This window comes from Schistocerca serialis, chromosome 4 (genome assembly GCF_023864345.2).
Source record: "Schistocerca serialis cubense isolate TAMUIC-IGC-003099 chromosome 4, iqSchSeri2.2, whole genome shotgun sequence".
NCBI lineage: Eukaryota > Metazoa > Arthropoda > Insecta > Orthoptera > Acrididae > Schistocerca > Schistocerca serialis.
Genome location: NC_064641.1, coordinates 544,377,307 through 544,403,161, shown reverse-complemented (window position 1 = coordinate 544,403,161; position 25,855 = coordinate 544,377,307). Strand labels below are relative to the sequence as shown.

At 40.4% G+C, this 25,855-nt stretch overlaps 1 protein-coding gene across 7 annotated transcripts in view; it reads left to right on the top strand.

The window, feature by feature from the left end:
• LOC126475270 (rho GTPase-activating protein 20) overlaps positions 1-25,855 on the top strand; it is a 183,667-nt gene that overhangs the window by 72,955 nt on the left and 84,857 nt on the right. For 6 of the 7 annotated variants that reach the window (XM_050102988.1, XM_050102990.1, XM_050102986.1 and 3 more), the window contains 3 exons: positions 1,876-2,038; positions 9,211-9,377; positions 20,739-20,855. In XM_050102988.1, the coding sequence (XP_049958945.1) occupies positions 1,876-2,038; positions 9,211-9,377; positions 20,739-20,855 (447 nt within the window). Of the gene's footprint in view, positions 1-1,875; positions 2,039-9,210; positions 9,378-20,738; positions 20,899-25,855 lie in introns of all 7 variants that reach the window. The other variant, XR_007586686.1, reaches the window with a different exon arrangement.

Here is a 25,855-nt window from a genome sequence, read left to right as displayed (position 1 = left end):
TTATTTATTATGATGGTCATTTCACCCTATATAGGTGGAAGTCAGCAAAATATGTTCACCAGAATCACCTGCAGTTTGAGGAGAATGATAGTGAACTCATTTTAATATCTTAGTCACCAAATTCGCCTCATCTGAATGCAGTCAAACACATCTGGTATGTTACCAGGCACCAGCTCTGCCGACTTTTAGTCTGTTGGAAATGCCTGATTTGTGCTTAGACATCTATTGCTATATGCTTCTGGAAACATATCAAGCACTTGTTGAATCCATAGCACTCAAAATCTGCCCCCTATTGCATTCTAAAGATGGACCAACACACTATTAAGCAGATGATCATAATGTTTTGTCCCATCAAAATACTGACATTTGCTTCTGTTGATTCCAAAATATATATGATTGGTGGTTCCTTGTGCATAACCAATCATTCGTGATGTACTTACATTGTGGAACACATGCACAAAGGGGTGTCAAATACACTTTTACATGTCTTTCAGTAGATGCACACAACTTGATTAGGCTCATATACAATGACTTTCATGTATTATTTACAAGAACGCTGAAAAACTCCTGTTTTCCATGGTCAGTGTATTGATTAATTCTGTAATTATGATAATATCCTTCTTGTGTGTGTCCCACAGTGACTTCTACTTTGTACAGCAGCTTTAGAAAACAGCAATGTGTGTCCTTTGCCACTAAACAGTTATAAGGATAATTCCAAAAGAGACTGAACAACAGCCTGCAAACCATGTTCTTAAAGAATTGTAGCAGAAAATGCATCCTTTGTTTTACTGCATGAAGTCCTATTTACTAAAATATACATTTATTTTCTGTGTGTGTTTTTGTTGCCAGTGTACCCATGGGAAAATGTTGGTGTCAGTAACAACTATTAATAAACATTTGCATGTGTAGTGTAGCAGTGTGTGAGAAAGTAGTGCTCAAGAAATTGTATGTCTATTGGAATTTCATGTCTTAAGTATAATACTGGAAAGGTATTTAGTAGGAGATCAAATAAGGATTTCTAAAATAAAATCTGATGTATAATAATATGCACATTGTATGGGACATGTGAGCTATTGATATTCTATGCCCATGTCCATCAAATAAGAGACATAACTCAAAGGTTTATTAACATACAAAATTGCTGAGTAGCCTTCTAATGTACTAACTTACATAACAGATGTTGTTTCACAATATTTATAATATTTATCTCTCCTTAATATGAGCATTTGTAGTATTTTTTTGGAATTACAGTTTGGGCATTAGTTGCCAGCAAGTTACATTTAATCGGTTATTTTAAATGACTGTTATCTTAAGAAGGTAACATTCCAGTACTGCCAATACACACATTTAAAAGCACATAAAACTATGCCTAGCTTTTGAAACTGTTAATTCCTTCCTCAGTTTGGATGGTAGGATATATTGGAAAGTAGGGCAGTTCGCTAAGACCCCTAAGATGAGAGTACCCACATGATTTCTTGTTGTTTTACAGTTTCCTCAAGTGTATTCTCATTTTGTTGCCGTATGTCAAGAATTGTCTTACACGTTTGAGTATAATACTATTTTCATTTTTTCTGTTTTATCTTAATAATAGAATATTGATTAATCTCCACAGAAGTAAGAGGATAATAAAAGAAGTTCCTCTCTTGTTTTGTTTTTACATTTTCGTACATTTTGCAAAAACAGTCTGTCTCATCTCTCTACTAAAACCGTTTCAATGTGATAGTCGTGCATTTTGTGTGGATTTTTCCTTTGGAAACTGCTATATGTTTCCTTGAATCTAGTTAGTTCTATCTTTTATTCACATTACTGTCAGAAATAAATGATTAAAATAAAATTAAAAGACACTGTAATTATTAATCTTCAATTCACCTCTAGGTGGCAACAAGAATAATGAAATTTCTAATCGACAATTTTGGAGTTAGCAATTTGTTTGGACGTGAAAACTATGAATTTTATGCACGTATCACAGGAAGGATTTTGAAGGTTGAAGACGACTGGATATTTAGTTTCCGTTACCCTCCAGATACACTAGCATCACGTAAGTATTAGAACACATACTATCTCAGTGGTTACTTTGAATTTCTTTGTAACTGTTAATGAGTAGTATACATAAAAGGAGCACAGTCTGCTAAAAGTGTATATGTCTTACAATTTACTCTGTCCATCACAGTAAGTTGAAACGTAATATATTTTCCACTTGTGATTTATATACCGCAAAGCGGGGTGACTTTAAACATTTTAAATTCAATTTTGTTAATTAAATAGGAACTTCTCAAGATATTGACATGAAACTTTTTGGGAAGTTGGAAGAGGTGTTGCTGAATATGTTGAAGTGCAGTACACATTTTTATCCACCATGCTTAGTTTCTTTATTTATTTTAATTTTTCACTGTTCAATTTTACCCCAAGGGTCGAGGTCACTTTGAACATGGAAACATTTGCCTATTCTGTGGGAGTCATGCCAATTACTATTAAATGACACCCCTATCATATGAAACAGTATGATATTTTGTTTATAAATATAGTTTTGAAAGTAACTTATTTTAAAAAATTTGAGTGTTTTTTTTATGAGTTTTCTTTAATCACCTGAAACTGTTCGTATGATTACGGCTTAATTTTGCCAATAATGGAAATGGATGCTGAGCTACTTATGAAATAAGAAAATTATTTAAAAATAGATCTTTTCAAAACAGTCTGTATGACTTTAACAAAAGTAATGAAAAAAAAGTTATCACATTTTAAAGAAATACATCTGTAAACACTCTTCAAGAAAGGAAGTTGCCAGGAAAGAGTGTCCACTCTAGCAGATGTCATACACATCAAATTCAAACTCAAAAGGAAGCCTTCCCCTTCTACCTACCTTAGAATCAGGCATAATCCTACAAATGTCATCTCAGGCCACACAAGGAAAAAAAAAAACTTCATCTGATTCCACCTTGGAATGCCATTTCCTCAAAGGTGTAATTTCATCATCAGTGATAACATGTCCAACATAATATTTTACACTTTTCTTTGGAGGAAACTTTCACTAAAACATATTTTCCATGGAGCTGATGTGGGAAGGTGCTGTTCAAAGCCACCCTTTGAAAGACAGTCCTTCACATTTTATATTTTTATGTCACCAAAGAATAAATATAACATTTTATGCTTTCTGTAAATGTTCATTCAAGTGTTAACATTGCCCATAAAAACTCGTTTCAAATTCTAAACTCAAAAATGCTTCTAATAATAGGCAAATGTTTTTGCGATTGTGAAGGAACTTACATTTCCAGAAAATTATTTTATTTTCTAGTGTTGGTATACAGCATTATTTCATATCAACTGTCATATCATCTGAAAGTATTGATTATTGGTGATATTTAACAACTCTGACTTTAGTTCCATATTTACACAGTAGAGTGCAGCATTTACGTCAAAAAGACTCTAAATTTCTGATCAGAGTTACCTTGCCATTCAGTCACCCCGCTTTACAATAACTTAATGGCTGATTGCTATCTTCAGATGGTAATTAGAATAACCTAGTCTTGATAAATCTCAGAGTTAACATATCATATTGTACTACAATTGTCATTCAATACAGTGGAAATGTTTGTAATCAATATGTTTGGGAACAGTTGTGCAACATCTGATCCAGAACATCATTATGAAATATTATCAGTTGACCATTGAAATTTATTGCCAGATGTGATTAAAGTTACAGCATGAAGTATGTAGTATCCCATAACAAACTGGCCATTGTTATGTGGACTACTACTTGAAGCCTTTATTCTAGATGTCTTTCTTTACAGTATACGAGAACTTAATGAATAGTAACTTGTTTATATCATATTTAACTAGTAGTTTGCAGATTGCCATATAAGGTACCTGGAGTAATTCATTCAATTGATCAGCTTTACCTGGTAAGAAACAAATCACCTCTAATGTGCCAGGTTTGTTGTTATTGTAGTCATCACCACCAGCCTTAGTAAGTTTAGGCTGTTGTCTGTTTTGAACTCACAATCACAATCATTCCCATGTTTTGCAAGGTCTTCTAATCTCTCTCTCTTCCCATTTGGCTTGTAATTGAGGATCTTCTGGGAAATTCAGGGACTAGCAATTTCACGAAGTGGTGTCATCTTCAAGAAACTTCTGTATTTTTTCATTCATTTTGAAAAGATTGAATTCTGTTCAAATATCTTCATTTCTAAACATTTCTCTTATTGTGCAGCCCTCTGTCTACCTTTCTTATTTAAGAATGACCTTCATTTTATGTTAATAGAACAAAACTAATGTTTTGCTGGTGATGGCAAGTATTGTAAACAACACTGCCAGAAGTTTCATCAGAAGAGCTGGTTAATGAAATTTTATTCTGGATTTGGTGAACAGCTCTCTACAGATAGACTCCCACTAAGTGTGAATGAATCATCATATTTTCATCTTAGGTGTTCATCACGAACCATAAAGCAAGACAAACTGAGAATGTGTAATTAAGTTGTCATACTGTTTGGACGTGTATATTGCTAATGATTTAGAAATCGTAACTCTGCATCAATTGAATGTGAAGTAGAGTTCACCAAAGAATAAATATAACATTTTATGCTTTCTGTAAATGTTCATTCAAGTGTTAACATTGCAGTACATCATAGCATGGACCCTTAAGAGAAACTGAAAGCATAGGAAAATCAGCCTGCCCCAAGGCTGTGTAACTGATGCCTACAACACACAGTTAGGCCCAAGATGTGCATGTCTCACTTGATGACAATTTAAATCCCCACGCAACCATCCACATTTAGTTTTTCTGTAATTTCCTGAAATCACTAATGGCAGATGCCGGGATGGCCCCTTTGAAAGGGGCAAGGCTGGTTTCCTTCCCCACCCAATCCTTATTCAATTATGTGCTCCATCTCTGATGACCTGGTTGTTGACAGGACGTTAAACTGTAATCTTTCCTTTTTTTTCTCTTATCGGATGGTGTGGTGCATTGTGGGATACTGCACACAAATAAATTGATGTATATGGTCAGACACTAAGTTGGTGTACTGTTTGGCAGTGAGAGATGATGGTACACACTTCAGGGCTTTGTTGGATTTGCTGTAAGCATTCCTCGTGTGACAATAGTGCCACAGCTTGTCTTTATGTTGACATGGGGGATTAATTACGTCATGTAACTTTTAGTATATATTGCCAACATGTACATGATGTACCAGTCCTAGCAAACTCATTCCAAGTTTTGAAAACATGGAAGTGACTTTCCTGTACCCATACTAATCTGTATGTCCTGCAATGTGTGATTGACGTAGGAGTGTGTGTGGAGCAGTAGCTTCTGTACCTTATAGCAAGGAGAGTGTATTGGTTGTGTAGGGTTGCTCACCAGATGTTGTCTATCATTGAAATGACAAGAGTCTGCTGCTGGATGCCTTACATTTTCCCACTATGGGAGTTCATACGATGAGCCTGTGATTGTTGCAGTTTCCTGTTTCTGGTGCTCTCACCAGATGTGAATGATGTTGCACATATTGATACGTCCTTGTCTTCCGTTTTTACGTTCTGCAAGGTTACTTAAAAATTAAACTCTGATAAAATGTTTTGTAAAATCTTACCCTGTCTTACATTTGATACTTTTTAATACACGACTACTATAAATTACTCATTTGTTTTCCAAGTTATGTATATTCCAAAGTATTGCATGTACAAGTATAATTGATGCTTGAATATAACTGTAAACTCACCAAGTTTGCATTGTACCCACCAGCTGGTGTTACAAGTGCAGTACCTTGACAAATTGGTGACCAAGCAGAAAAAGAGTTTTTATGTTTTGGAATATGTGAGATGTTTAATGGTCGCAATAGAAGGAATTACTGGAGGGAAAAAAAAAAAAAAAAAAAAAAACACAGGCAACAGAGCATTGTGGATTGGTATCACCTATTTAAGGAGACTGGTTGTCTCTGTAAACAGAATATTACTGGTCAGTCAAGTATGCCAGATGCAACTGTGGAGAGAGTGAGTTTCATACACAGTTCTTACTGTGATATACTGCAGTTGTGGTTGTTTCAACAACTGACTGCTTATTCCAAAAATTTTATGTTCCAGTTGGAGCATCAGTGTTCAGTCGTAGTGGTGAAGATGATGCGGCTCTGTTCCTCCCCCTCCCCCTCCCCCTCACTCTCCCTTTCGTCGTCCTCGTCCTCCTCCTCGTCCTCCTCCTCACTCTCCCTTTCGTCGTCCTCGTCCTCCTCCTCGTCCTCCTCCTCGTCCTCGTCCTCGTCCTCGTCCTCCTCCTCCTCCTCCTCCTCCTCCTCCTCCTCCTCGTCCTCCTCCTCGTCCTCCTCCTCGTCCTCCTCCTCGTCCTCCTCCTCGTCCTCCTCCTCGTCCTCCTCCTCGTCCTCGTCCTCGTCCTCGTCCTCGTCCTCGTCCTCGTCCTCCTCCTCCTCCTCCTCGTCCTCGTCCTCATCCTTGTCCTCGTCATCCTCCTCGTCCTTGTCCTCGTCCTCCTCCTCCCTCCTCGTCCTCGCCCTCCTCCTCCCTCCTCGTCCTCGCCCTCCTCCTCCCTCCTCGTCCTCGTCCTCCTCCTCCCTCCTCGTCCTCCTCCTCCTCCTCCTCCCTCCTCCTCCTCCTCCTCCTCCCTCCTCCTCCTCCTCCCTCCTCTTCCTCCTCCTCCTCCCTCCTCTTCCTCCTCCTCCCTCCTCGTCCTCCTCCTCCCTCCTCGTCCTCCTCCTCCCTCCTCGTCCTCCTCCTCCCTCCTCGTCCTCCTCCTCCCTCCTCGTCCTCCTCCTCCCTCCTCGTCCTCCTCCTCCCTCCTCGTCCTCCTCCTCCCTCCTCGTCCTCCTCCTCCCTCCTCGTCCTCCTCCTCCCTCCTCGTCCTCCTCCTCCCTCCTCGTCCTCCTCCTCCCTCCTCGTCCTCCTCCTCCCTCCTCGTCCTCCTCCTCCTCGTCCTCCTCCTCCTCGTCCTCCTCCTCCTCCTCCTCGTCCTCCTCCTCCTCCTCGTCCTCCTCCTCCTCCTCCTCCTCCTCCTCCTCCTCCTCATCCTCCTCCTCCTCATCCTCCTCGTTCTCGTCATCCTCCTCGTCCTCGTCCTCCTCCTCGTCCTCCTCCTCCCTCCTCGTCCTCGTCCTCCCTCCTCGTCCTCCTCCTCCCTCCTCGTCCTCGTCATCCTCTTCGTCCTCGTCATCCTCTTCGTCCTCGTCATCCTCTTCGTCCTCGTCATCCTCTTCGTCCTCGTCATCCTCTTCGTCCTCGTCATCCTCTTCGTCCTCGTCATCCTCTTCGTCCTCGTCATCCTCTTCGTCCTCGTCATCCTCTTCGTCCTCGTCATCCTCTTCGTCCTCGTCATCCTCTTCGTCCTCGTCATCCTCTTCGTCCTCGTCATCCTCTTCGTCCTCGTCATCCTCTTCGTCCTCGTCATCCTCTTCGTCCTCGTCATCCTCTTCGTCCTCGTCATCCTCCTCGTCCTCCTCGTCCTCGTCCTCGTCCTCCTCGTCCTCGTCCTCGTCCTCCTCGTCCTCGTCCTCGTCCTCCTCGTCCTCGTCCTCGTCCTCCTCGTCCTCGTCCTCCTCCTCCTCCTCGTCCTCGTCGTCATCCTCCTCGTCCTCGTCCTCCTCCTCCTCCTCGTCCTCGTCGTCATCCTCCTCGTCCTCCACCTCATCCTCCACCCCCCACCCCTCCTTCTCCCCCACCCCATCACAGGCCACCTAACCTAATGCCTGTGACTTTTTCCTTTGGCAGTACATGCAGGACTGTGTGCACATAACCCCTTGCCAAGAGCATTGGAACAGCTCAGATAATGCATCAGTGCTGCAGTGATGACCATTGATGGGAAGTGGACACATAAGGTACAAAGCAGACTTGACTACTACTTGGATACATGTGTGGCCAGAGGGACACTCAGAACATTTGTAGAGTGCAATATGCAAACTTGGTGATTTTACAGTTCTGTTCGCACATCAGTCATATTTGTTTATGTAATACAGTGGGAAAAACAGAGCTTTGAAATTGAATGAATACTTTATGGTAGCTCAGTACTTTGCTAGCCAGGGTCTGTGGAAATTATTAAATTTGTTTTCAGGGGAGTAATTTGGTGATTTCTAGTCATCCCTGTCCCATTCTTATAATTGTCATTGACAGGTCATTTTTTTGGCTTGGCAGCCACACAATCAAATACTTTGAATAGTATCAATTTCTTGCCTTCCATTAACATTTTCTTTAATTTAATAAAACATTTACACTGTCAATAATTGGCACTGTCTAGTAGACTAGCACTGTCTAGTAGACTACTTTCTTGCCTTTGTAAGTGGGATGATGGTATAGGGCTATGAGATGCTGCTCAAGTGAATTACATGTGCATTTCCTTGTTAATGCTCTTACGTGTTCCCAAGTTCTTTACCAGACTGAAGTGAACTGATATATTGTACCCATTTATGCAGTGATTAATTTTCAGTCTTTATTCTCTCTCCACAATTAGAAAAGCAATTGATCACCTTTTTTGTGCATCTTACAACCAGAAAAAGGAGTTAATTTCATTTGTGTCAGTTTTTATTTGATTTTTGTTTAAGAACATTTTGTATTAATTTTGCATTATTCTTTGTTCATTTCTTTTTAAGGTTGTGTATAGTTTCTGCCTGTTTGATGACAGTGAAATATGTTGAATATTATGTTCAATACAGCTTTATTAAAACCTACATAAAATTCAGTGTTCTTCTCAAAAATTTTTCAGATTGTAAGAAGTTCTGATTGAAATTCAGTGAAGGAAAAAAAGTATGTCTTACTTCATAGTGTGCTTACTTCATAGTGTGATTGCATTTAATTGTAATAATTTGAGGTAGTTACACACATTGGTCGGGGTGAATAGTGTATACTCTCCCACATTCCATTTCACTGCATTTATTGATATCTTAATATAATGTAATTTACATTCCCACAAAACAGTTTCGTTTTACAGATCAACCTGTTTCAATTAAGTTCAAAATTTACAAGAAAAAAATCAAATTGCCATCAATGATTTCAGAAACTCCGACTCTGCTGCATTTACATTAAATGTGATGTATGTTATTCGTTATTTCTTTGTATATTGTAGGATGCATGATCTGACTAAAAATAAACACCGTAGGAAGTTTCCCTTGAGTAAAATGGAAAACCACTACAAATTATAGTTGTATTTAAATGCTTATACAGTATTAGGAACAATTTGCTGAAAATATATTCATATGAAATATTTACATTTACATCACATTTCAGCTATATCGCATCAAGAAGAAAGCCAATCTACTCCTGCCTTGATACATGTGCCAGAGGGGTTTGACTCCACAGCACCATCCACCTCCCTTGGCATTATTCCAGAAAATAATCTTCTCGAGAGCTATACAAGACTCTCTATAAGCCTTGAAGAAAATGGTCTCTTTAAGGTGAGACTATGAAATCTAGTCTTTTCAGATGAAATACACTTAGTCTCAACGGGATATAGTCTATAGTGGAGTTGTGTACCCATCAGCTTAAGGTGCAGCTGCAAATGTAATGTGTAAGGTAAACTGAACTTTAGAGTCATTCCCGCGTACAGTACACATGTGACAGCTACACAGCTGAAGACAGAAAAATACAAAAGTAAACAAATATATATTTGACTTGACTACCGTACAGGATCTCTTCTACAAACTCTTCCAATGAGCCCATATGGTGTTGATGAATGGATTCATTTACAGTTGTATAAATTCTTTTCAAGTGCAGGCAGAAAGAAAATGTCTTTGAACATCAACACCATGTTGGATGTACTGTACCCAGTAAAAAACATGTTATACTTTTCAATAGAAGTCCAATTATTGAAAGCAAACAAATATTTTTATAAAAATAATACTTTATCAGTTTTTTGTGTTTGTGTTCCTTTTTTGTTCTTCTTTTTGGATATTATCTATGTTCTACACCCTTCCCCCCCACCCAAACCCCTCATGTATACACAACTGCAATTTGTTGTATTATATGCAACTTAAGTAAACTCAAAGTGAAAATGTTTAGAAGACTACCAAAGTATGCTAGATAACCATGACTGACAGATCAGCTCAAAACCACAGATTTTAATGTCTAGACTCTAAGCAGAGTGCCTTGCACTCACAAGTTAAATTGTAATAATCACATTGTAGGTGACACTACCCTATATTGTTATAATTATTTACTAACCTAATACATAGTCATATTTCATATGTTTTGTTTTCATGTGTATTGCTGAAAAAGAAGACTGTTTGCTGGCAGCAGCCTTTTTCTTGTATGTGCTGTTACTTAGTTCAATTTTGCTTATGGTTTTTTGTTATATCTTATATTTTCCCGTATACAAAATATGAAATGTGAGTGAGAGTGACCAAAAACAGTGTTTGGTAGCAGATGCAGGCACAAATGAAAAGTGCCAGAAATGCTACCTTTCAGAACCAGGTTGTCACCTACACTGCACAAATGAGAGAACAGTTGGTGGTAGTCAGACAATTCAGGAATTGTGAAGGAAGTAACTGAAAATCCAGGGAGATACAACAAGAACATGAGGAGCAAGAAAGCAAAAATGAAGTGCGAACAAACAGCATGTTGTTCATAGCTGATTTAATTTCATTGTAGATTTCACTCACATTTTGTCTCTTTTAGACAGGACTGTAGGATGCTTTCCTACTTGTATTCTGAATAACCTTCTTTCCTCCAACCCCTCCAGCTGTTTCCCTCTCCCCCCCCCCCCCCCCTTTCTCCTTGGGGAATCCCAAGTATTCAAATCTGGTTTTGGTTTTATCATTTATTCGTCATCTGCTGCCATCTTGCAAGTAACATCACTTTTTCTGTTCTTATTTTAATGAGAAGATTTTTTTTTCTTTCTTCATTTTTTGCTACAGTAGTTATTTGTTTTAACATGAGATGTTGGATATCTTGCAAATTCTGAAGAGCAATGTGAAAGAAAGTTGCTGTAATAATCTGCAAATTGTGAAAGATGAAACATAACACAGGAATTTAAAAAAAGGAGGGAAAATTAAAGTGGAAAAAATCCCAAGTGCACTCACATCTGTAATCACACACACGTGTGTGTGTGTGTGTGTGTGTGTGTGTGTGTGATAGAGAGAGAGAGAGAGAGAGAGAGAGAGAGAGAGAGTGCACATCATCAAAACAGACCACCTCCTCCTCCTCCTCCTTCTTGTTGCCCTTCCTCCTCCTCCTTCTTGTTGCCCTTCCTCCTCCTCCTTCTTCTTGTTGCTCCTCCTCCTCCTCCTCCTCCTCCTCCTCCTTCTTCTTCTTCTTCTTCTTCTTGTTGCTCCTCCTCCTCCTCCTCCTCCTTCTTCTTCTTGTTGCTTCTCCTCCTCCTCCTCCTCCTCCTCCTCCTCTCCAGTACTAGGTGTAGTGGCCTTTTACGATCTCAGTCCATATCCTTACTGCTCTTTCTCATCTCTTCTGCTTCCAGTTTGGTATTTGAGGATTTTTTGGAGGATCTGGCTAATCTTCATAATAGTACACTGCCTTTCCAAGATGATCTGTAATTCTGTACGATTTTGATCATTGGTTTACTTTGAAAGCCTTGAAGATGTCATCAGATCTTTTCCTGTCCCATAGTTTACAGCCAGCTCTTCTTCTCATGAACTGCATCTCGGCACTCATTTGTCTTTGTTTGTCATCTCTACAAATTGTACAGCAACTGTATTTACAGTGTGAGTGGTTGACTGGTTTACTTGAAACAGCAGTTAATAACTGTAGTAAATGTTAAGTAATCCCTGTCAATGGTAATGCATTTCTGGGAACTCCTGATTTAGAAGTCTTTAGGGATAGCCCTCAATTGAGTCATTACTATATTTGGATATCTGATAAGTCTGAAAAGCTCTTGTCCTTCAGAGCTGATTTCAGTTTGGGGAACAAGAAAAAATCCAGGAGAGAAAAGTCTGTGGAATAGGATGTGTGACTGACTGACTCAGCTGGCTGTTGGCCAGGAACTGCTGCACTGGAAAGGCAGTGCATGGCCGGACAGTCATGGAGTGGGATCCAGTCACCTTATTTGGTGTACTAGGAGTGCACCCGCTTCATCTGTTGCAACAGACATTTCAGTATTTCCATGTGCGTAATGACATGGGTGACACACACTCGAAGTCGAAGAACATGACAAGTATTGTCTTGATGCGTGATCTCTCACTGTAATCCTGGACATTGCCACTCCATACTTTAACATTGCTTTCAGGGTTGTGTCTTGAGTATCAGGTATTGTGTCGGTTAATAGGAAAGTTGCATCTCAATACGGCATGTTGATGAGGTCTCTACAGATGTTAAGCCAGGTTCAAAGTGTGGGTCACAAGTTGGGAGCAAAATTTGCGCTACCCTAATCCTAGGCAATTGTGAGGTAATGCACTTCTGGGAGCAGCTGTACAAATCCTGGAAACTCCCACTTCCTCTGCCATCATTTGCACTAAGACACAACGATTCTGAGACAAAACTTTCTCCACCTTATTTATGTTCACCAGGGTGCTTGCAGTTGCAGGCAGGCCAGTTCAGAGAACATCTTCCATTGTGACCCACACGTTTTTTGAGGTATTTAAACCTCTTGTAAACACACTTTGAGATGACAGCATGTTCTTTATAAATAGTTGTCAGCATTTTCTGAGTCCCTTTCACTGGTTTTCCAAGTCAAACAGAGGATGATGGTTCAAGTCCGCATCCAGCCAGCCAAATTTATATTTTCTTTGATTTCCTAAATTGTTCCAGGCAAATGCTGGGATGGTTCCTTTGAAGGGGCACGGCCAATTTCCTTCCCCATCCTTGGCAGAATCAGAGATTGTTCTCAGTCTCTAATGACCTCGACATTGACAGGACGTTAAACCCAATGTTCCTGCCCTCCAAGTCAAATAGAACATCATCTTCATTCAGTGATCCATTTTGGGTTTCAAACTGCACACCCTACACCTTCAATCTACAATGTGCTTTTTACACGCAAGAAGCACACTTGCATATATTAAAAAAAAAAAATAAAGTGGTGAGTGGCAACATCCTTGTGTCGGTGTGTTTCCACATCATTTAGTTTTATTTTGATTTATACCCAGGTACATCAATGTAGAGTTTGGAACTTTATATCTAGGGAATGACTAATGGAAATAATGAAATCCTACTCCTGCCTTGGGACACCACTATCCAACCCCAATACTATTCACAGTGTTCCTCCTCGTCAACCACCCATAGCACCCAGACCCTGCTGAGTTGATCTTTTCAACCTACCACATTCTCCAAAAACCCCTACCCACAATCCACGAAATCCAGAACTGAAACAGTCTCTTGCTTCCTACAGTGAAAACACTTCTTTGCCACCAATCCCTCCAACCAAAGCCAATCCAATCCTTCCAACAAAACCGGCCTGTCCCCATTTGTACCACCATCCAACTATGACTCTCTCACACTCCCGTCTAACCATCCCCTGGTCACTTTCCAGGAATTCCGAACTTCCAACCTGGCCTCACCATCCTTTCGAAGCTCCATCCCTAAGAACAACCTTTCACAGGGTGTCTATGACCCTGGACAACTGGGAGATCTGGGAAAACCCCGGGAATTTTTTCATCCGGGAGAAAACCGGGAAAAACCCGGGAATTTTTTAGAATTCCGGGGATTTTTCATTTTTTTAGTTTTCCGTTAAATTGTTGTAACTATGACTGGTAAGAACTAATACTCTAACATAGAATATTACTGTATCTCACTACTGCAGAATAATACTGCAGCAATAAAAAACGATCGAGAGAGAAAAAGAAACGAAAATAAAACTGAAGTTGCAAAGGAAATGCACCATGCACAACAACAAAACACAGTGCTCATACAAGCGTTTGCCAACAGCAAAATGTGTTAAAGGCTTTAGGAGGACTATGCAGTGTTTCATAACAATAAATTGTCTCCAATGAGCGTGATGTCACAACTGTTTACATTAGATTCGTTTGAGCGGTTGCGAGCGAGCTTATGCACATGTGCAGTTGAGTCGCGTATGATTAGTACCTTCTCCCATTTCTGGCTACAGAAGTGTGGCAGTTAGCTGTATAAGCAATAGCAGCAGGCAACCAGATGCAATCCGGAAAAATTTTACTGGTGCACCTAAGCTGACAGATTCACGCATGCGCAATAGGCTCGGAACTGGGGGGCAGGGACAAACCAAATTCATATTATTGAGGAAAAAGACCTTCTTTCACAAAGCGCCTAACAACCAGCACATGTTGGTCTATCGATTACTCATATGATTTTGAACACATTCATGTTGGTTTTTGAACAAATTCTAAGTTGATTTCTGAAAGAATCATAAGGTGATTTTTGGATGCGTGCATAGTATAAGTGATGTCTCTGCCAGGGGAATCTCTGACGCATCTAGAAGTAAACTTTCCTAAGACAAAAGGAGATGGGTCTATACAAGCTGAGCGGAATAAAGCCGAATGGGTGAATGCCAATCGCTGTTTATGTGGTTGACTGGGTTTGCAAATGATCAGCGTTGTTATAACTATTAGCGAATTCCATAGATTCAGACTACCAGAGTGGAAATAAACGACTAATGGGAATAACAGGCAACAAAGATTGCGTATTGTCTTCTCTGTGTATCCAAGAAAATGAAATTTGAAAGAAAATTTTTGGCCAGACCACTACACTTCTAAGGGCCAGTAATACAGTCCCCGGCTAGCAGTCGCTGAAGTTCTATTCTGGGAGTAGCGCGGAAAATGCGTTGTACGAACACGTAACAACGCCTAACCGGAGAATAAATGCGGGGTAACTAAACTGGTGATTGTGGCAGGGTTAGTGAAGTTAACCAAAGAATAAGTTTTGACACTGGCAGGAGTAGTTACAGAATTAGTGATGACAAGATTGTTTGTTAGAACATGGAAGGAGAAGAAACGAGGACTCACACAAATCACGGAATAATATGACGATTCCACATCTATATAAAAATTCCGTACTACTACTTTTTGATCTCATGCTTCAGAAGGTAGAGAGTATGAATGAAATGTGAAGCTATTTCCTAACATAAAACATTTTGCTTGTAGTATGCCTAATAGGCATTTAATCAGGTCGAGAAACCACACCAGTCTTGGGTACTATTTGTATCAACAGCTTTTCTAGTATTAGACAATGACATTTCATTTTTTCATGTAGCAAAATGTTGACGAACTTTGATGAGGTAATAGATTCTTTCGCAGAAAGGAAAGCACGTCATGTAAAGCTGTAGCAAGATTAGAGAGGGAAAAAAGCTAGGACTTAAGGATTGAAGAAATGGATTCTACTGTCTTGCTTGCCTCTTGTCTTTACTCGTTTTATGTACCCTATATTTAATGTTATGTCACAGAAAACAGCAAGTTATTAGCTAATAGGCAGTAAAGACAGCAGATTTTCTGAAGAGTTCTTGTTCTGCCGGTTACAAATAATCCCATCCAGTATTAATTGTGAGGTTTTTTTAAAGAGGGGTAAGATGTCAAACCGGCCGATTGGGAGCAGGAGAGGTACTGCAGGACATTTTAATTTCCACTGGTATGAATATAGTTTGATGGCACCCATTACAAAATATTGCGTGTTTGAATTCCACAGAGCGAAATACAGAGACGTGAGATGGAAGAATGCTGTGTGAGGAGGTGTGGCATTGCATTTTGGCACACGTAAGACCAAATAACACGTCTTACACATGACTCGTGTTTACGTTAAGTGATTTTGCTGTTTCCTCTTCGTTTATTGCTCTCACGTCAAATGAAAACAAATCGGATTTCTGTGGCCTGGTGCTATCAAGTGAATTAAAATACATTCACATAATTACGGAAGGCTAAAATATGTAATTAGTTTCTGATTTTATTTTGTTTCCACCTGTCTGACAGTCAAGCGTTAATCGCCTTGCAGAACAGTGAAGTTATTTTTGTCGGTTTGTTAAAGAAATCTTTTCTGCTGAGGCAGTCAATTTATTCGAATGAAGTGTTTCATTCCACACTATTGGCTAGTTTCAACTATTCTCTGCATTTCAAGTTGACATTTTTATCTTCTAGCACAAGGATTATGCCTTAATAAAGAACCAAACATGAGATAAAACAGAACTGGTACTCCAAGAAAATTTACATCTGAATCTGGACATACGAATGTGCACTTTAAGCCGAATGATGCATTTTATTACGGTTCACAAAATTCCCATGCTCTTGGAGTATCCTCTAATGTCTTGTTTCTTTTATGACATAATGTAAGATCTTTGAATGTTTTACACGTACAAACGTACGGGCTTCCTGCGTCACCGTAGATGCGCAAGTGCGGCGACGCCTGTTATCTGGCGCTCTCTGGCAACTGCTGAAACAAATCTATTTCTAACAGGTCACGAGAAAATATTCTGAATGGTTGTTTGGAAAGTGTTACTGTCAAAGTAAATTTCTTTTTATGCAAGATGCACTCTGTGCAATGAATGTCCGATGATTTTTTTAAATCACAGAGCATTTGACTTTCATTCAAAAATAAAATCTTTGACGACGACCATTTAGAATATTTTCGAGCCCAGAAGATCAGACATTTAAGTCGTCGTTAAAAATTTTACTGGCACAATTGTATCTTAAAGTGTAACACGCGCAAAAAAGATCAACATTATGTGTGAAAGCTTAGCTTCTCTTGCAGCTTATTAATCTTAGAGACCAATATTATACGTAAAAGCTTTTCTTTTCTTGTAGCAACACTATGTATATTAATTTAAACCATTACCTGTTCCTATTTGTGTGTTCGCGCTACTTAACAGTGATGTTGCTATTGACTGATAACATCACGTGTCCTATGCTCTGAATATCCGCTATCATCAGCTGGCAGGATCGCTTGACATGAACTACGACTGGCTTACAAAAGCGCATCGCAATCTCGATTTCAGTTCTTCGGAAAGTAACATGTGGTGTTTGGTGGAATTAGAATTTATACTTTCGTAATACGAAAATATGCAGTGTACGTGTTGCTGCACATCAGAAATCTTTCCGAAACGTGTTTTTTCCCCTGAGTTTCGTTTTCTAAAGTGCCTGGAAATTCTATGCCGGTGTATAAAACCACAACCATTTAAAGGATTGATAAGTTTTACAGTTCCAAGGAAAAGTATGCTGTTACTTAACACGTAAAAAGTGTATTTTCATCTGGGAGAAAGTGTATTTTTAACCGGGAAATCCAGGAATTTTTTTTCCTGTTTCAGCAGAAGAAAGAATAGCCCTACACAAACTAAAACCGGATCCTGATCTAATCATCCTCCTTGCAGACAAAAGTTCCACCACTGTTGTGATGAACCAGAGTGACTACCTGGCAGAGTGTCTCCGCCAGCTGTCCAACATTACCTCCAGTCCCTGCTGAAATCCTTCAGCCGTTCCCAGAACCCCTCCCCTGAACCCATCTCCCTACTCACCCCAAAAGAGCCACACACCCACCTTCTACATGCTCCCCAAAATCCACAAACCAAAGAAACCTGGTTGCCCCATTATGGCTGGTTACAGTACAGAGGGAGACCAAGAGATGAATACACTAAGCAGATTCAGAAGAATGTAGGCTGCAGTAGGTACTGGGAGATGAAGAAGCTTGCACAGGATAGAGTAGCATGGAGAGCTACATCAAACCAGTCTCAGGACTGAAGACAACAACAACAACAACAACAACAACAGTGCTCCCACTGACAGAATCCCAGCCCTTGTTGACCAACTTCAGCAACCAATTGTCCAAAACCGAGCCTCCTACATGAAAGATACTGACCACGTCCTGCACTGGATCCCCACAATGCCCACGCCCTTACCTCTCAGGTCCCTACACATCGTTGTTGATGGAACCTTCTCATACACCAACATCCCTCATGCCCATGGCCTTGCCGCAATTGAACACTATCTCTCACAGTACCCTGCAAATTCCAAACCCACCACTTCATTCCTGATACACTTAACCAACAACAACCTAGCCCATAACTACTTCATCTGTGAAGGGAAAGCACAAAAACAAATGCGTGGCTCAGCCGGCGGCACCCTCAAAGCACTCTCATTTTCCAACTTCGTCATGGGTCATCTAGATGAAACATTCCAAAGCTTCCCAAAAATCCAAACCCGGGTCTTGGTCACGTTTATTAATGACATGTTTATAATCTGGACCAAAGGCCAACACATTATCCTCATTCCTCCACAATCTCAACACCTTCTCTCCTATCCACTTCACCTGGTCCTCCACCACACATTGTGTCATGTTCCTAGTTGTCATTTTCCTCCTCTCAGATGTCTCCATCTGCACCTTGGTCCACATCAAACCCACCAATCACGAACACTACCTGCACTTTGACAGTTGCCACCCCTTCTACAGCAAAAAATCCATCCCCTGCAGCCTGGCCACCCAAGGCAGATGCATCTTCATTGATGAGAACTCCCTCATCCAGTATGCTGAAGGAATCACAAAGGCCTTCACAGTATCCCCACACACACACCTGATCCACACATCCATCCCAAGAACCAACCACAAAGAAGCCCCCCCCCCCCCCCCTTGTCACTCAATACCACCCGGGACTGGAACAACTGACTCTCATCCTTCGTTAGGGCTTTGATTGTCTATCATCATGCCATGAAATGAGGGACATCCTATCCGAGGAACTTACCGTCCCACTGAAAGTGGTGTTCCGTCGCCCACCCAACCTCTACAGCATCCTAGTCCATCGCCGTGGACTCCCACCCGCAGTCCCCTGTCGAAGGGATCACACCCAGCACAGGCTTGTCCTACCCCATCAGAGGCTGGGCCAGCTTTGAAAGCAAGCATATTATACACCAGCCTTGCTGCAGCCACTGCACAGTGTTTTACATTGGTATGAATTGTGAATTGAGGGTTATTAGTCTCATAACATACATAATCAAAATCATTTGATTCAGGTACAGGAGACATGTCAAAAGTTTGGAAAAATTTACAGTAAACATAAAAGCTGATGTCAGGGTGTATATGACCTGGGACAACCGGGAGATCCGGGAAAAACCCGGGAATTTTTTCATCCGCGAGAAAACGGGGAAAAACACGGTAATTTTTAAGAATTCTGGGATTTTTTTAAATTTTAGTTCTCAGTTAATTTTTTTGTAATTTTGACTGTTAAGAAATAACACTTTAACAAATGATATTACTGCATCCCGCTACAGCAGAATAATACTGCAGCAATAAAACATGAACGAGAGAAAAAAACTAAAATAAAACTTAAGTTTCAAAGGAAAAGCACAATGTACACAACAAAACACATTGCTCATAGAAGCGTCAGCCAGTAGCAAAATGCGTCAAAGGCTTTAGGAAGACTTCGCAATGCTTCATAACAACAAATTGCCTCCGATGAGAATGACATCATAACTGTTTACATTAGATTCGTGTGAGCAGTTGCTAGCAGGCCCATGCGCATGCACAGTTGAGTCGCGCATGTACCTTCCACTTCTGTCTACAAAAGTGTGGCTGTTAGCTGTATAAGCAAGAAGCAAGATGTTACCCGGAAAAATTTTGCTGGCGTGTCCAAGCTGCTATATTCCCTGGGAGCAAACCAGGGTATCTGCCCCAGGCAGCATTTTCAGTCAAGCATTAATCGCCTTGCAGAACAATGAAGTTATTTTTGTCGGTTTGCTAAAGAAATATGGCTTTATTAATCTTTTTGGCTGTGGCAGTCAATTTGTTTGAAACAAAGTGTTTAATTCCACACTATTGGCTAGTTTCAACTGTTCGCTGCATTTCAAAAGAACATGTTTTCATTTATAGCATGTATGACATATGCCATAATAAAAAACCAAAAATGAGATAGCACAGTACTGGTACCGGGAAAAATCCGGGAATTTTTTTTCCTTGTCGCGTATCCGCCCTGAATGTTTACATACAGCATAATAATAATAATACAATTTTGTTTTTTATACACAGATGGCAGGGATAATAATAACAATAATAATAAAAATAGTATCTAAAAATCTAACTCTAAATTACCCTAGCTCAAATTATCATGTCGTCCTCTAAAAATTCTTCTATTGAATAGTAGCATTTCTCCCCCAGAATCTACTGTAGCCCTATTTTTAGGATCTCTGGCTTAATATTAAATACATTTTTGCCCATTAATTTGTTATAATATTGTCATCCCCATATACTGTGGAGCCCATGCATATAATTTCAATTTGTGTGTGAGAAGCATCAAATTATTTTTATTTCTTGTGTTGTGAAGATGATAATTTCATATGACAATCAATCAACTATCAACTAGAATGAATGGCCATCACCAAACTGTTGCTATAAAACAAGGTGGACCACACAGTGGCAAAACATGCAGCAGAGCACAACATGTACCATCTGGATCCCCACCACCACCAGCTTTTCTGAGCTGTGCAGATGGGCGCTATCCTTACAGCACATCCTTCACTCCCATCACCTCCCTGGCTAAATCTAAGGTAACTCGCTGCCCCCCCCCCCCCCCACCCCCACCCAATTGTGTGTGTGCCTGTGTGCACGCTATATATATATAATCTCCCCTGTCCCAGTACCTCCGGCCAGTAATTTGTGTCCGCTAGTTGTGTGCTGCTATCTCACGCTATAGTCTGTGAAATTGTGTGCCCAGCCCTCTGCCACCTGCGGCCCTATACCTGCACCCCTACGTAACCCACCGAAAGCTAGCAAAGCTCTGTACCTTTTGTTTCTGTTCCTGTTGACAATGCAGCACTTCTGCCTTTCAGTGAATCATCTCCTTTATTCCTAAATAATCCGCAATTCTCAACCAGAGATTTTTGTACATTATTATAACAGAAATAAGCACATATTTACTTTCTTCATTCCAGGGTTCAAGCCGTTCATCTTCAAGTAGTGCTACTACAAGCAGACATATGACACTAGAAGAACTTCGAGCAGTGAATCGCTATGCAGAGAGCACTAAAAGCCTTTCCTACCTCCCTCAGGTGAGGTCAGAAGATGGAAGCCAGGGAGGGGGCGGCAGCACAGGTCAGACTAACTCTGAATATCTTGGCACAGCATGGCACCGGGCACGTTGTTTCACCTGCCCTGACCTATTCTCGCATGGTGCCTTGCCCAGTCACAGATACCACCAGTTTGCTGTCCTGAGTGGCTCCTCTACTTTCTGTGTGCTTTCATACTAAATACACTGTAAAAATGCGAATTGTAAATTCCCAAACAGAAGTGCATTAATGATATTTTAAAGACATGAAATAGAATTGCCACAGTCATTTCTTTAAGTGACCAAAGACGAAAAAATTAAAATTCAGTAAAATACGTTTTAGCGTGTGGCTCTTGTTGTAAATTTAAACACTGACAAAAGAACCTTTTGTATCATAGTGATAAAGAGTACATTGAAGATTATTTATTTTTTGTCAGTCTGTTCTCCTTACTTAGCTGATACAAACTGAAGACTACCTAAACATTTTTTAAATATCTAAGTGATATTAAATGTCATAATTTCAGATTTAAAGTTATTTTTCTGAGAGGCTCCATTACCTGTTTAATGTTGGAAATTTCAGTGACCAGTCGTCCCATTATTAAGGAGTGTTGCCTTTCAGATATTAATTTCTTCTTATTATTATTGTAATTAATACCTTAGAATTTTGTGAGATGGTAACAGCAAGTCAGTGTCCTCTGCCTCTTGGCCGTTGCAAAATATTTGGCAGTTAAAATTATTAAGGTCGATGTAATGCGTAATTTAGAACTTTGCTGACATACTGTGGGGAAATGTCATTTTTAAGAGTTACATGCGGGAGACATTCATAAGGCTCTAAGAATAAGTAACGTTTATATAGAAATTACATATATTGAAGACAAGTTCAGACAAATTTACTGAAAGTGTTCAGACAGTCTGTCTTGGCCCTCATTCCAAGCTTCATAATCTCATCTCTCTGTCCCTCCACCCCTCCCACCCCCACCCCACCCCCCACCCTCATCCCCCACCCTCCACCCCCACCCCTCTTAAACGAGCATACTGCTGATGTAGATTGTGTAGAATAGTTATCAGGATGACATGTTACTATCTACCACTGACATAAGTCATAGCATTGAAATGGTGTGCAAGTGCCATTCATTTCTGTGGAATAGGCACACTAAGATGTGTTATGAGAAGACATGACAAAAATAGCAGAAATGAGATATTGTGTTCATAAGTACGTGTGACCACACAGTGGATGAAGTTGCTTGATTTGTTGGTATTTAATATGGACTGCCCAACTGGTCTACAAGAAATGATGGACTTACCAGAGCCATGTAATATGTGTAGAGGGTGCACAGAATAACGTGGCCAATAGATGTGCAGTCAGCGGGGTAAATGTGAAGAGAGCGACAGTGGTGGGGGCTGCAACCAGGCACTCAGCAGGCTGTAGGGGAAATGCCGAGCACTGGAGGGGAAGTGGCATTCTAAACTGTAGTGTGCACACATATTGTTTGTAAGTATTACGTGGAGCATCCCTATGCCCAAACTTGCTTGATGACCATCCAAAAAGATCTACCGTCATGTCTGCTTTGGTTAGTATCTAAAAATAGTTGTACTGAAAATGCAACAAAAGCATTGATTTATTTTCGCCTGAGTTGGTAACCATTTGTAACTTTCAGAGAATCGCCATGAATGGTGAATCTGGAGTGAAAAGTACATTTCCGTTGTTGCCTTCTTAAAATTTGCTTCTTTTGCCAAAACGTGGCAGAGTTTACACATCATCACATCACTAACATGTTGTGCAGTCGCAGTTGTGAGAGAATTGTGGAACAGTGATTTATTAAGTGAGGAACTGAGGACAAGTAAGGTCAGTAGCTTATGAAAAATTACATCTTTGGTATAAAAAGAAATATGTGATGTCCTCACTTATGTTGTTCCAAAACCATTGAATTTCTCGTTTGACCAGCTGTCGATGGCCCATAAAAAAATTACATTATTTCATCAAAAAAAGTCTGTAGTTAGTGGAATAACATGGCAGATAATGAAGTTTCACATAATAACCATATGACAAAATACTCTGCTCTTTGCATGCCATCATTTGCCAAAATCTCATTTTGATATCTCAAGCCATTTGAGATTTGAGGAATGTTAGGAGATACGAGGAATGTTATGGATATTTCATTCTGCCTTAATCGTGATCGCAGATGACTGAGGTATACAAGATTAGTTTTTTGAGATTGGTGACAGATAGAGAAGACAGGCAGAGGTCTCCACCCATATCTAAAGAAAAATTCATTGTGTTAGCTAAATTTCATATGCAGTAACATATAATGTAATACGCATCAAATGAAAAACATAGCAAATGCTATTTTTAATTTCAGACTTTTCTAATTTTGCGCAGTGTCTTACTATGAGGTTTGCCCAGAAAGTAATGCACCACATTTTTTTCTCAGCCAAAAATATTGCTACAAATGTGAGACGTTTGTGTGTGTTATTTGAAGTCTCCTAAATGAGCATGCCAGATAGCGTAGCTGTAGGACCATGCGGTATGTTACAAGCAATGTGCTGTCATTGAATTTCTCACTGCAGAGAAAGAAACTATGGGGAATATTCACAAACACTTGCGCAAAGTCTATGGAGCATCTGCTGTTGACAGAAGCACAGTTTGTCGCTGGGGGCAGAGGGGATGTCATCAGAAGGCAGTTCAGCAGAGCTTCACGATTTGCAGCCGTCGGGGAGATCACCCACAGCTGCACACCTGACATGTTGGAGCGAGCTGATGTTGTCATTCACGAGGACAGATGCATTATGACTCAGCGGTTGGCACTGCATCTGTCAGTCAGCAAAGGAAGTGTGGATGCAATTACCTGCACTCTTGGATATTCAAGAGTGTGCATGATGGGTCCTGCCTCGTCTGACGGTGGATCACAAATCACACAGAAAAATATTTGTTTTGATTTGTTGCAACATTTTGAAGCTGAGGGGGAGGCCTCCTTGTCCCAGATTGTGACAAGTAATGAAACCTGGGTTCACCATCTTGAGCCCGAAACAAAACAGTAATGGTGCCATTCCCACTCCCCACAGAAGAAAAAATTCAAAACAACTGCTTCCGATCGTGATCACCATGTTCTGGGACTGTGAAGGTGTGATTCTCATTGATGTGATGCCAAGAGGTGGTACTATTAATTCAGAAGTATACGTCAACACATTAACAGAACTCAATACGCGCTTCTGGCGACTTCGACGCCACAGCAACTCAGGAGATATTTTGCTGCAACATGATAACACGCAGCCCCACAAAAGACTGAGGACTGCTGAACGCATCGCAAAACAGGGTTGGACAGGGTCGCGCCATTCACCATACAGCCTTGATGTAGCCCCCTCGGACTTCCACATGTTTGGGCTATCAAAGGATGCCATTTGCTGAAGACATTTTGAGGACAATGAGTTGATTCACTCAGTGAAGCACTGACTCCACCACCAGGACAATGATTGGTACCAACAGGACATAACACACCCTTGTTTCACACTGGAGGAAGGCCATAGAACAGGATTGAGATTACGTGAAAAAATAGGGTGTGTAGATAAAACATCATTGTTTAATGTGTGTAATTCTCATTGTGTTCAATAAAGAATGGTTGAAGAAAAAAAGTGATGTATTATTTTCTGGGCAATCATCGTAAAATACAAATGTCAAAATAGCTATGACCATTAATGAAATGATGGCCATTTCATCATGAAGCTACCATAGATAATGATAAATAACAAACCTTTTTTACCAAATGGTTTCTGTAAAATTATTTGAGAAAGATTGAAAGGCATGCACCTCAACTCTCTCACCCCAGTTGGCCGAAAGTGGGCAAAGAACGTTGGCCTTCCCTTCTGAACATACAGCTGAACTCACCCAGTGCCTTGTACAAAAATTAGTCACTGTGCACTGGCCACTGTATCCTGCACAGACTCTAAGAATAGTGGTTGTAAAAAGATCATAATCAACATTTGCTAGAGATGAGTGTCATCCATTATCAACAAAAGGAATTGTTGCTATTAGTGAATGTAGGTCTATCTCTAACAGTTTCTGGGTGAACATTGCACAGGAAACTACATGAAATGGACATTTGGAGTCGTGCCTCACAAAAGGCGATTGTCCACATTGGCACATAAAGCTCCGTGCCTCCAATGGCCAGAAACTGAACAGTAACTTACTGGAAGCGTGCGGTATAGTCTGGCAAGTCATGCTTTTGGCTCTTTTCAAGTGGTGCCAGGTGTTGAGTGCAACAATGGTTCCCTGAGGTTTTTAACTTGCAGTGTGTGGAAGATGTGGTTCAGACCAGAGGTGATGCTGTGATAGCATGTGTTCAAGCCATAACTTAGTCCCACTCAAACAGGTTGCTGTAAACCTATACCAGGATATTTATTTGTGCATTCTCAGTGACCAGATATAGTCCTTTCTTCTATCCCTATTTCATGAGTGTGCCTTAGACACTTAGTGTATGACAACAGGTGTCTTCACAGGTCTTCAGGCATATTTTCCTAATTTAATGAGCAGTCACACACCAGATTGTAGCTCAATTGGCCCACTAAATCATCTGATCTTAATCCCACAGGAAATGTCTTTGACTATTTGGAACAGTGATTGAAACAGCAGATAGCTTCCCCACAACATGATAACTGTGTGGGAAATGATCATCGATGAGTGGCCTCAACTTGATGTCTCCTGCGGGCAACTAAAACAGCTCTGTCGAGTAAGGCTGGGTTCTTTCATTTCGTTAAACAAGTCATGTGGACAGTCAAGTCTTATGCTAATTGGAGGAACAAACATCTAATTCTTCACATCCTTGTTTCAGTATTTCAGTAGTTGGTAAATAGTTCTTCTTTCTACTTAGGAACTAAAATTTCAGTTTGTATAACTTTCTCACTGTTCATAGGCAGTGTTGTGTTGTTGACAGTGGAAATGGAAAAAAATTATATGGTAAATTGATATAGTCAAGAAATTCTGGGGGAAACTAAAATGTCTGTTATGTA